We start from the raw sequence: 13,070 nt of genomic DNA, 5'->3' as shown, positions 1-13,070 counted from the left end.
AAATTACAAACATATAGCAAAACAACAAGCCCCTGGGTCATTTTGACCTTACTTATGCATCTAAGGATTAAGCATGACATTCAGTGTTTATATACTGTAGCGTGCACGTTTGATTTTGGATTATATTTTATCCATCCATCTATCCATTTCCTAATCCTCTTATCCTCACAAGGGGCGCAGGCATGCGTGATCTTATCCCAGCTGTCTTCAGGCAGAAGGCTGGGACACCCTGAAGCGAGTGCCAGCCAATCACAGGGCACACATGGACGAACAACCATCCACGCTCACACTCATGCACGTTTTTGGAATGTGGGAGGAAACCGGGGTACCCGGAGAAAAGCCACGCAGGCACGGGGGAACATGCAAACTCCACGCAGGAAGGCTGGAGCCAGGATCGAACCCTGCACCACTGCACTGTGAGGCCGACGTTCTCACCAGTCAATCACCATGTCGCCGGATTACATTTTAGAATAAACGTAATATATTTTTGTATAGTATCATATTGGTACCATCACTTCATAGTGGCATGCATAAATCCATATTGAACACTCACTAAAATGATCAAATGCGGTTCCTGACATTCTAAGTATTGCCATTATTTTGCTGCTGCGAGGCGAATGCCGTATTGATTTGGTAAGCCCTTGAGCAAAAGAGATACTGTAAGTGAGTGGAGATCACCAAATGGGAGGGGTCTTTGGCACGCATTCAGGAAAATGTCGGGTGAAAAAAATAGGATCAGCCCTCGTGCTGATTCAGAGATGCAAAGAAATCAAGTGTTTGTTATTCAGCAGTGATGGTAACAAGACAAGGAAAGCAGGGAGAGAACATGGTGAAGGTCAGAACTGTGCGGATGAGAGGAACCCATATACCGGTAGTTTAAAATGACTGAATAAATCGCAATGGGAATTTTCAACCTGACTTTGAGCTTGAGTTTATGATATGCACAAGCTTTGAAAATAATAATGAACTCTTCTTCTGTCCAAATGAAACGTGAATGTAGATGAATGTATTCAGGGAAAAGTTAGTGAGTGGCTTGATGTGTTTAACAATGAGTCCGAGTTATAAGATACAGTAAAAGACCTTCAAAGTCAGCCGATTCCAATACGATTGTAGATTGTAAAACCTCTTGAAGTCTCCCTTGAAGCTTTGAAGCTTCCAAATGAAGCTGTAACATTGGTCTTGACAGAGATGAACGCCTCGAATGGTGAAGTACTGAAAGGAGACATTGCAGCGCTGTCTGCCTTGAATATTGTTGAAGATACAACGTATATGGATTTAGTCTATAAATAAGAAACAGTCAATAAAAAGATTCAAAAGCATGGGTGCATACATGGTAAACCTTAGGATTCGCAAGTCAACATAATATCGTATACGTCTGATTCACAAAGCCCCGTTTTACATGGCTTTAGAGTCACTGCATTTTAATGTGTTTCATAAATTCTGGTCTGAAGATAAACATTCAGGTACCACGAGGTAGTTTTGCTCATCGAATGCTAACTAATTAATGGAAGAGCTGTGCAAATATTCTGCCTCTACAAAGATATTAATCTTGTGTTTCTGTTGGATCTTTTAGAGAGGACTTAAATTCACAATGTTTATTATGTGTTTGTGGTTTGTTGGAAAGTCAAACTTTTTTTAGACTGCCGTGTCTCATATATTTCTCCATTGTGCGACGGATAAAGGTTTTCTGATCTTATCTTATATTTGACCATCTCCTGCAGCTAAATGATCTGATGTGATCATCTATTACAGTTCTGCATTACAGAAAACTACAAATGCACATTTTTAAATGAATATCTATTGAAGTAATTTATAATATAATATAATATAATATAATATAATATAATATAATATAATATAATATAATATAATATAATATAATATAATATAATATAATAATAATATATCTTACCAGCCTGTAAAATAATATGCCTCTCATGACCTGTGTTTTTGATGTGATGTGGTTTCAATTGGTTTTAATTTTTGTCATCCGAGAGATGCCGATCCAAAGGGATGCTTCTTCCCCCCCCAAAAAAGCAACAAACACTGGACAGACAGATAGATTCCAACATATTCTTTTGGTAATGAAAAACACTGCCAATTTCCACAGATGAAAAATGCATTTATTTTTACATACAGTATTTACAACGTGTACATGAATAGAAATGTGTGTTGCTTTCCTACACATTCAAAATATAAGATGCCCTGATTCCCCTTAAGGTCCCCATCACTCCCTGACAAATTCCAGTTTTTGGAGGTATAGCGCACTGAAATGACGCCGCTTTCTCGGTTTGACCTGATCATGAACGTGGCTTATAATACGTGCTCTGTGATTTACAAATTCACTCGCAAAAGCATTACGCGCGATGACCACATTCACAGTGTGAAAACGAGGATTTAAAGTCAACTTTTAAATCGCAAATTAAAGGGATCTATTAATTCTGGAGCTCGCAAATCCTCTGTGATCGACGACGGACAAATTGAACTCAACATTGTCAGTCGTGTGAACCGCTTGTGCGCGGCCGCGCGTAAGAGAGCGCGCCGCGCACCCCTTTCTGTTGTCGCTGGCGCACGGACTGGGTGACCTCCAGAATAAAGCACGAAGCATCTTTCTGATCTCCGGCCTCATGAGACAGTACAGCAAGGGGTTCAAGCAGCTGTTGGCGTGCGCCAAGCACACGGTGACCGGGAATACGTACACGTGCACCATGTAGTAGGACCGATCCCAGTTGACCGCGTTAAGTTTGACCAAAACGCCCCAGAAGGTGATCGCGTGGTTTGGCACCCAACAGCAGAAAAAGGATAACACAACAATGGCGACGGATTTGGTGACTTTCGACCTCCTCTTTCGGTTGCCGGTGCACATGCTCTTGCGTTTAATGAAGCGCAGAAGCAGCAGGTAGTTGACGGACACGATAAACAGGGGGATAACGAAAGCTACGAGTATTTTTTGGATGTGATAAAGTGCGAGCCAGTCGTGTCCCTCCGGAAATTTCAGGAGACACAGTTTCTCGCCGGCGACCACGGTGACCGCGGAGAAGACCGCCGTGGGGGCCGTGGCCACCGTGGCGGCGACCCACAGCACGGCGCACACCCACTTCACGCACCTCGGCCAACTGAGCGCGGAACTCTTGAGCGCCGAAGTGATGGACAGGTATCTGGTGACGCTCATGGCCGTGAGGAAAAAGACGCTGGCGTACATGTTCATCACCGTGACGGAAAGCACCACTTTGCACATGGCGTCGCCAAACGGCCAGCTGAAGTCCAGCGCCGTGTCCACCGCCCAGAAGGGCAGCGTCAGCACGAACTGGAAGTCGGTCACGGCCAGGTTGATGATGAAAAAGTTGATGGCGGACTTCTTTCGACCTTGTCGTAGCCTCATGAGGTAGAAGACGAGCAGATTGCCCACCAGTCCCACGGCGCAGACCACCGAATAGACCACTGAGATGAGGATCCTCAGGAAAGGACTCCCGTCCTCGACCACTTCGTTCTCATTGAAGTGGAACGGCTCCTCGCCGGGCGCGCTTTGGTTCAGGACGTCGGTCTGGTTTAATGTGACATCCATCCTCAACACGACGCGGCACCAAGCTTGCCTCTCGATCAGGACATGTTACAATCGCTGTCCATCCTCACTCTTCTTTGAGAGACAGCTGACGGCAGCGGCGCTTTTATTGGCTTGGGTGTCTCTGCTGTGCCACGATTGGCTGCGAAAGGAACTTGTGGGCTTCAGAAACGAGCGAGCAGCAACCCCGCGTCACTTCATGATGGATTATTATACTGTATATGGGAAAGGCCGTTCCCGAGGAGGCAGACATCACCGAAAGGATGTGCGTAAAAGGCGCACGGAGAGCTGGAAAGTAAAACAAAACCGAACCGAATTAAATCAATCACCGATATTCATGGAGATAGAGTTGAACAAATGGGAAAATTCTAACAAACGCAGACTTCTATGTTTATTATATCATCAACATCATCCATCCATTTTCAATCCTCATGTCGGTCGTGGGCGTGCTGGAGCCCATCCCAGCCGTCATCGGGCAACAGGTGGGGTACACCCCGAACTGGTCAACCAGCCAATCGCAGGGCACACATAGCCAACCAACTACAGTATTCACATGCACTCACAATCACACTTAGGGACAAATTAGTTGACTACCATGTCATCCTATTATTATTATTATTGTTATTCTAATAATATTTTAAGTCCCACTGGTCAGCATGTCCGCCTCACAGTGCGGACGTCCGGGATTCGGGCTTTCGCCCCTCTGTGTGGAGTTTGCATGTTCTGCCCGTGCCTGTGTGGGTTTTCTCTGGGTACTCCGGTTTCCTCCCACACTTGGCTGGCGACCAGTTTAGGATGTACCCCTCTTATCTTGCCCAAAGTCAGTTAGCACCCTCCTGACGATAAAGCGGTCCATATAATGGATGGATAGATATCACTATTGATATATGTATACAGTACATCACTACTGACTAAAAAAAGTCTAGCGAATCATTTTCTGGCTCACAAAAAAATGAGAACTGTTTCATATAAATGTTAAATCTATTATACAGCACGATTGTTGCCGCCTTATATTATAACCCTGTGAAATACCACATGGCTGTCAAATTATCGATACATTAGAAAAAGATGAAAACATGTGAAGACTATTCACATTGGCATCAGTCTTAATTTGGCCCTGCCTTGAGATACCACACCCGTGTAATCACCAGACATTTTGATAGATGGATGGATGGGTGGACGAATAGATGGACAGTACCGCCGTTGTTCCACTAGATGGCAGACGAATACAGTTGGTGTCTTGGGTTTTTTTTCTTTGTTTTGTTTTGTTTTGTTTTTTTCAATAAGAATGCCGTTTTGTTGGCTGGGTTTGTGCAGATCAAACACTTCCTGACATTTTACTGCAATGGTACCGCTGTTTGTCGACCGGAAAGTTGCATAAACCTGGGAGTCCTGAAGTGACCCACATGAATCCTCAAGCACTTGTCCGATGTGCATCTGGGTCGGCTCCGATTACGCGGAGTCCCTCTTAAAACTCCTTGCAGCCGATCCGAAGAGAAAGACTATTGTTTTGGGTCCACCCATCTGTGGGGGTGGTTCTGCTGCGAAAGTTAGCAAAGTTTTCAAGCTGTCACTGGCTGTCGGCGAGAGGCGGATGGAGGCACAGGCGTTTGTAAGCAAAGGCGAAGGCCGACTAACAACAACCAGCCCTAGCACGGGGAATACCTAAACAGCAGTAGATAACGATGAGGCTTGACTTGCAGAAAGTAGTTTAAGTGCGCGCTCGAACGCTGGGTCCACGATGGAGCTCATTTGAATTATCATTTGGCACCGTGTAAAAAGTGTCATGTAAACGTAAGCTGTCTGTGCTGGCAAAATGACCCGTTTGGACTGCAGGCTTCACATTGCACATGGAGCTTCTCCCATCCACTTTTTCATGGTACTTGTGACCGTGCTGGACAACTGCAAGTCTGGGCTGGGACTACAACGACAACCAGGTCAGTCAAGTTCTCCAAACAGCGCTTGCAAGTGAATTGTGAGTGCAGCAATTAAGTATTATGAAACAATGCATTTCGTTCTTATGTGCCTTCGAGCAAAGCAGACCTCAACTATAGTTCCAGGGCTCACATCGACATTTCAGTCTAGGATCGAAAAGATAGTTCCCATAAATTTTTGATTGCTATAAATTGCATAATTGAAGTGCTCGTGTGATTAATTAATGAATGCCTTGCATATTCAAATCCTGGCCAAAATGTGGAAATCCAGGATCTCGAGATCTGAGCAAGCCATACACCACAATAAATTCAATTCCCTGTTCAATGATCAGCCTCACATCTAGCACATTGGATGAATAGTGGTTAGTACATTTGACTCGCAGTTCTGAGGTTCCGTGTTCGAATGTTTGCTTTGGTCTTTGTGGATTTTGCATCATCTCACCATTTCGTTGTGTTCACTGCCTTTCGCCCACATTCCAAATCCATAGTAGTTAGGCTAATTAAAGGCTAAATTCACACTAATTATGGTTCTTTGTATACAATAGTGGGAAGAGGGCTTAATTTACCTGACTCATCGGGTAAATGAGTCCTTTCATTACCCTTTCACATCAGGCCCGATTTTTTTTTCTCCCCATGGGCAAATACTGTTTCATGACACTCTATACTGCAGCTGTTAAAAATGACAGCAAACCTGACATATGAGACACACGAATAATTGTTCACAGAGCTAAATGGATTGATCTGTCTGCCGGTTGCCCGAGAAACCAAAAGACAGTCCTGGTATTCTTCCCGTGCCTTGATTGAATAGCTCAAGTTTTCCATGTTCTCTTCCCACCATCGCTCCAACAGAGAGATTCCTCCAGGACCTTCCTCCGTATGAAGTGGTTCACCCCACTAGAGTGAGTGTCACAGGTCACTTCCTGTCCAACTTCCTGTCTCATCGTGCTCGCCGCATACAGCGTCGCCATGTCTCTGGGGAGTCCACGGACCAGGAGAGAGTCTTCTATCAATTGTGGCATGCTGGCCACAGTTTACACTTTAACTTGACTCTCAACCCACATCTGCTGGCCCCGGGCTTCTTGACAGAGCGCCGGTATGGCGGCCTCAAAGGGGGAAAGATCCGCCCCCCTGGATTTGCCCGGTGCCATTTCCTGGGTGAAGTGTGGGATGGATCGGCTGTCAAAGGGAATGCAGCGATAAGCACCTGTGATGGACTGGTGAGTTGTACTCCAGTGACTAATATAACACGATACCGGGCAGAAAATTGACAGCTTGCAACTGAAGACTGTAACCGCATGATCAGATTCACTGAAGCAATTATTGGGTATGTTAAATGTTCAAAATCATTTCATACTTGGGAATAGTTACATTTTATGCTTGATTTAATATGCTTTGTTGATGATGGAAAATCTCTTTCCATTCTCATACTTTAAAATTTTATTTACATTTCATGCATTACACCACAAATAAAACCATGTCACACACACAAAGGCATAGGGGAGCTGAGAGTGAAGGGCCCGCTAAGCCTGAACATTTTCATCTACTGATGAAGCATCAGGAGCAAGTGGGGTACAGTATCTTGCTCAAGGACCCTTCGATGTGGTCACAAGGGCCGAGGATAGAACACAATGACCTCTCGAACACTGACACATGCCTCCTCGAAAAAAACAAAACAGAAATATAAAATATAACATTGTGTGCAATATATGCACAGAGTAACAGCATAAAAAAAAACAATCAATCACTCCCCTTTTCCCTATTGCACATTTGAGAAAAACTGAGCTAACACAAGAGCCCAAACATTAAAATTCAGATGTTAATGAAAGAGGGGGCGGCCCGGTGGTCAACTGGTTAGCGCATCAGCATCAGAGAGCAAAGGTATAGGGTTTGATTCCGGCTCTGGCCTTACTGTCTGGAGTTTGCATGTTCTCCCCTTGCCTGCGTGAGTTTTCTCCAGGTGTGCCGGTGTCCTCCCACATTCCAAAACATGCATGGCAGGTTAATGGAACACTCTAGATCAGTGGTGCCCATTAGGTAGATCCTGATCTACCGGTAGATCTAAGACAGGTCCCAAGTAGATCCGAGGAGTGTCGAGAAGAAAAACAAACAAACAACCATTTGTGTGTCTTTGTACATGTTAGTAATATATTTTTTGTGTTAATATACACTGCACCCTAATCATCTTATCAGTCTCATTTTCACTATTTTTAAAAATAGAATAAAGCAGGTAAATTTTGATTTTACGGTGGAGCGTGATTACCTCACCGGAAGTTGTTGGCGCTCAGCAGTTTGCAATTGCAGCTTGTGATCAGAGCTGTTGCGCTCTATCTTTTATCATCATGATTGTCATTCAGAGTTTGCGTCTTGTACATTTCACCGAGGGCACGAGCAAAGAATAGGAATCTAGGAGGGCCCAGGGAAGCACTTTAAAACGGTACGTGTGAGCTACGATAGTTGACAGGCTGAAAAAGTGCGTGGCATGCCTCTGTTTCAGGCTGTTTCTCATCATGGCGTGTGTGTGTGTGTGTGTGTGTGTGTGTAGGTAAGGTAAGGGTAGATCCCGGGAGGTTAGTTGATCGAAAAGTAGATCTTCGATCCAAAAAGTTTGGGCACCCCTGCTCTAGATTGTCCCTTGGTGTGATTGTGAGCGCGAATGGTTCTTAGTTTCTTTGTGCCCTGCGATTGGCTTGCAACCAGTTCTGGGTGTCCCCTGCCTACTGCCCGAAGACAGCTCGGATAGGCTCCAGTACGCCCCGCCACCCTTGTGAGGATGAGCGGATCAGAAAATGAAGGGATGGATGGATGGATGGATGAAAAAGGGTTACATCATAAACTACTCATTTTTATATACGTAGTCTTACAATGTTGATATCGTCTTGGAAAAGTTCAGTCCCAAAATATACTTGTGCGTGTGACGTCATCACCCATTTCCAACATGAGACAAACGTATTAGTGGAATTATCAGGCAAGCAAACAAAATGATTCCAAGTGAGATGGTCAGAATTAATTGCGCAAGCCAGGCAGTGTCAAAAATCTTCTTTCTAGGACTGGCTATGGATTAAAAATTCCAAAATTTATTAGATTCCATTTGCAAGGGGCTGCCACATTGTTGAAAGTGATTTAAATATTTATTGCAGTGTAAATTTCGTGGAGAAACACTATGTAAACTCATGACCCTCTCATTCCTGTGACTGTCTCTCAATGGTGTCTTCTTGTTTTGTTTTTTTTTAAACCAAAAAAATTTTCAGACATCTGCCTTCAAGCTTGTTGGTGCCGATTTTCGCTGCTTCGGCCATGTTGTTTTGTTACGCTACTCTCCCTTGACACGAGAAGTCACATGAATTTATAGGAAAGGACGAATGGGTGAGAGGATGAATATATGGTTTTATGAATCGATGGCACGCAGGCGCAGCACAAGCATACACGCAGTCAAATAAAGTTAAAGCACACACACAGTGTGGTGAAATAAAAACAATGTGGGATAATTTCATTGTGATCTGTGGGTCCAAGAGGTATACAACACAGCCAGCTTCCTGTATGTGCCAGGACATTCTAAAAAAGGAGCAGTCTTTGAGACTGGGGACTAGATTAAGCACTCAACACAACCACAGGGTCACCAAATTGACCATTGATGATCAAACGTTTTTTTCCCTGTTGCAGGAGGCAGACGCCTCCTCCTCTTCGTTCTTTGCAACCCCATTGCAATCGTCACCCCCACGAACTAACACATGAAACACTCGTCACGATGTTTCATGTTCGGTCTGAACCTAGCATTGGAATCGCGTTACTAGGAACAGGTTCAAACAAAAATAAAAATGTTTTCGATTCCCATTTCTACTGTTGAGTTTGACGAAATTACAAGATGAATTATATCAGGGAAAAGGAATATTATGAGTTGGTATTGTTGTGGGAAACCAGTTCCTTTGGGTTGGATAGATTATCTGAATCGCGAAGATGCCTGCGTATGTTCATAAGTGAAGAGTGCTCAACATTTCTGATGCTGCAGAATGAGATACGGGTTAGTTCTGGATACTTGTAAAATTACATTGAAGGAAATGAACAGATGGTCAAATATGGTTAAGCCCGGTTAGACCAGAACTAAAGGCAAGATTCGGGTTTGGCTGTTGGGGTGGGTAAGGAAGTTGATGAATTGTTCCAGTGTAAAGCTGTTAAGAGTCCAGACATAATTTTCCATTATTTGTTGAACACTGTCCATACGCATGTTAAATCCATCCATCCATTTTTTTGGCTACCCTGTCTAGTGTCATGGGGTGCTGAAAGTCTATCCCAGCTGACTTAGGGTGAAAGTCAAATGACACCCTAGACTGGTCGCCAGTCAATCACCGGGCATAGAGCCGTACAACAGATCATATTCGCATGTTTCGTAAGTACAGTAAACACATTATCAAAGGACATTTTAAGACTTATTCACAATATGTGACCAGACTGACACATGAACAAGGACATATTTTGGACCTTATCTTGCTTATGTTCTTTTGGTGTCAAACTTGGAGACCGTTTTCTTTGATGTTGTTTGAACGCATGCTGCTGTTAAATCTGCCGCTCCAGAGTGCAAGCGGCAAATTTTTAACCCTCTCACTGCTGGTCAGTTCTCTGATGCATTTAACAAATAACCTTGGCGTTCCCTCTTCAATCAGAATCAGAATCATCTTTATTGGCCAAGTATGTAGAACACACAAGGAATTTGTCCCCGGTACAACACGCTGCATTAGTATCATCGTAAACAAGGACATGACAAATAGGTATGTAAGGACATTTCGTAATGTAAGTGCATAATGTAAGTGTGTACCGTAGTGCGCTGGTACCACCCAGTGACAACTGTGAGACAATGTGCAAAGTATCAAGCAGAGCTAAAGTGATCAGTGGTAGAATACAATACTATGGCAGTTTGTACAGTTGGTGCAGAAAATCATTGAACCATTTTAGAGTGACCAGTAGCAGTATTTGTTGTACAAGAAGAGTGACTATGTCAGTGACTGTTTAGGGAGTTAATGGCTCGAGGGAAGAAGCTGTTTAAGTGTCTGCTGGATTTGGTGCGCATGGATCTTTAGCGCCTGCCTCAGGGGAGTAGCTGGAAAAGGTGATGGGCAGGGTACGGGGGATCCAGGAGGATTTTCCGTGCCCTTGTCTTGATTTTTGCAGTGTGTAAGTCCTCAAGAGAGTGGGTAGGGCGGTGCCAATTATTTTTTCCGCCATCCTAACTGTCCGTTGAAGTCGGATTTTGTCCTTTTTTGTGGCGGCCCCAAACCAAACCGTGATGGAAGAACACAGGATTGATTCGATGACTGCTGTGTAGAACTGACGTAGCACCTCCTGTGGCAGGCCATGCTTCCTCAGCAAGTACATCTTCTGCTGGGCCCTTTTCAGGATGGAGATGGTGTTGACTTCCCACTTCATGTCCTGGGAGACTGTGATTCCCAGAAAATTGAAGGTCTCGACGGTTGACACAGGGCAGTTGGATAGTGTGAGGGGCAACTGTGGAGAAGGATGTTTCCTGAAGTCCAAGATCATCTCTACAGTCTTGAGCGTATTCAGCCCGAGGTTGTGTCGGCTGCACCAGAGCTCCAGCTGCTCCACTTGTTGTCGGTACACAGACTCGTCGCCGTCTTTGATGAGACCGATAACTGTGGTGTCGTCCGCGAACTTTATGAGTTTGACAGCTGGACTTGTTGAGGTGCAATTGTTTGTGTAGAGGCAGAAGAGCAGTGGACAGAGGACACATCCCTGTGGGGCTCCAGTGCTGGTGGTGCGTGTTGATGATGTTGTTGCTCCCAGTCTCACCTGTTGTGTCCGTCTCGTCAGGAAGCTGAGGATCCACTGGGAGATCGTAGGGGACACACTGAGGTGGAGAAGTTTGGGGATGAGGAATTTCGGGAGGATGGTGTTGAACGGAGAGCTGAAATCCTCAAACAGGATCCTTGCGTAGGTCCCTGTGCTGTAGAGGTGCTCGAGGATGTAGTGCAGACCTATGTTGACTGCGTCCTTCACAGACCTTTTTGCCCGGTGGGCAAACTGAAGAGAGTCCAGCAGGGGTCCGGTGACGTTCTTTAGGTGGTTCACACACAGAGGAACTCACCTTTTGGTTCAACTCATCCTGCAATTCTATACTGAATTCGGTGGATCGATGAAAAACTCTGCTGTCAAACACCTAAACCTGAGCCTTGGCTTGGTGACAAAACTGGCACAGCTAAGCAGGAGTGCCATAAAGCCGAACGCGCGTGCAAAAAAAGACGAGTTGTATGTCTCCTATCAAATCTGGAAACGCTGCTCGTGTAACTACCAGATCACAGTTAAAGAGGCCAAAATAGAACATTAATCACGCCTAATTCAGGCTAACCGTCCAAACCCTTGTGTACTAAACTATTGATTCTGTACTTAAACCACCTCAGCCTTTTTGCTGAGACAGTTGACTTCTTTGGAAATGTGTAACGCATTGCTTCAGTTTTTCATTGATAAGGTTTCTACAACTAGGAATTTTGTTTCAAGTACCACATTCTATCCATGTTCCGTGTTCAGCTGTGTTAAATTCTTTTGAAGCTATTTCCTTGACGTTTTTAGAGGATGTTTGTCACACTGTTCATCTGCATTTCTTTAAGAAGGTTCTCCCAAGTATTGGTACAACCGTCTTGGCCATTACCAACAGCAGTCTCTCTCATGGTACCCTTCCCCAACAGTTTAAACAGGCTGTGGTGCAACCCTTGCTCAGGAAACATGACCAAGATCATGATGTACTGTAAAATTTTAGGCCCATTTCATTTTAAAAATTCTTGAAAAAGTGGCGCACATGCAGTTAAAATCATCCAGTCTGATTTCAAGATGATGCATAGGACAGAGTCAGTTAGGAGTTTTTAATAACATCCTCATCACAAATGACACCGGCGACTATGTGTGTCTGGTTTTATTGGATTCAACTGCAGCATTTGAGACAGTGGATCACAGTATTCTCAGTATTAAAAAGGACACTTTTATTTTACGCACCCATGATCCACACCGCTTATCCTCACAAGGGTCGCGGGCATGCTGCAACCAATCCCAGCTGACTTTGGACATTAGGTGGGGTACACTCTAAATTGGTTGCCAGCCAATTACAGTAGGCTACTTTAATTACTGTATTTCTACTCTAAAATCCTCAATATATCAGTGACATGAAAAAAAAGGGACTATTGTTTATCGTGATAGTTTGTGGGGAAAATCTAGTGGCCTGAAAAAAATACTGTGACAGTCCTAACGGTGAGTGACGTCTTTGTTAAAATATCCCGGTTCTATCATGTACTGTATGAACACAGTAATGTTCGAAGGGCAGGTATTTTATTTTTTAAACTATTTCCTCTGTTAGTGTCAAAGACAGTGATAGTTGGAGGTTTATGAATTTAATTGCAGGGCAACTGATTCACATAAAGAATAAAGAAGCAATATCAGAGTGGATGCTCTGCATTATTCATCCAAACAATGCCCTCACTTCTACCCCACATACCTGCCAGAGGCAGGTAAATGACATTTGTAAACAAAGCCAGTGGGATTGGTCTGGTTAATTTATGAACATTCAATTTGTG

General features: G+C 44.2%; 2 protein-coding genes across 2 annotated transcripts in view; one reads left to right on the top strand and one right to left on the bottom strand.

Moving 5' to 3' along the window:
• Positions 1-2,116: 2,116 nt before the first annotated feature.
• On the bottom strand, positions 2,117-3,726 carry rxfp3.3a2 (relaxin family peptide receptor 3.3a2). The gene has a single exon (XM_052063243.1). The coding sequence runs from the start codon at positions 3,563-3,565 to the stop codon at positions 2,423-2,425; it is 1,143 nt and encodes a 380-aa protein (XP_051919203.1). The 5' UTR covers positions 3,566-3,726; the 3' UTR covers positions 2,117-2,422.
• A 1,139-nt stretch (positions 3,727-4,865) lies between these two features.
• Positions 4,866-13,070, top strand: part of LOC127599236 (A disintegrin and metalloproteinase with thrombospondin motifs 7) — a 76,617-nt gene continuing 68,412 nt past the window's right edge. The window contains exons 1-2 of the mRNA XM_052063007.1: positions 4,866-5,499; positions 6,346-6,713. Of these exons, the coding sequence (XP_051918967.1) occupies positions 5,379-5,499; positions 6,346-6,713 (489 nt within the window). The 5' untranslated portion in view covers positions 4,866-5,378. The remainder of the gene's footprint in view (positions 5,500-6,345; positions 6,714-13,070) is intronic.

The sequence above is a fragment of the Hippocampus zosterae genome, chromosome 4 (assembly GCF_025434085.1).
Source record: "Hippocampus zosterae strain Florida chromosome 4, ASM2543408v3, whole genome shotgun sequence".
Classification (NCBI taxonomy): Eukaryota; Metazoa; Chordata; class Actinopteri; order Syngnathiformes; family Syngnathidae; genus Hippocampus; species Hippocampus zosterae.
Note: the sequence above shows the minus strand (reverse complement) of the source record. Positions and strands in the feature narration are given on the sequence as shown.

Excerpts from the sequence above, each read along its gene's own strand:
- rxfp3.3a2 (XM_052063243.1), bottom strand. The coding sequence starts at position 3,565 with ATGGATGTCACATTAAACCAGACCGACGTCCTGAACCAAAGCGCGCCC.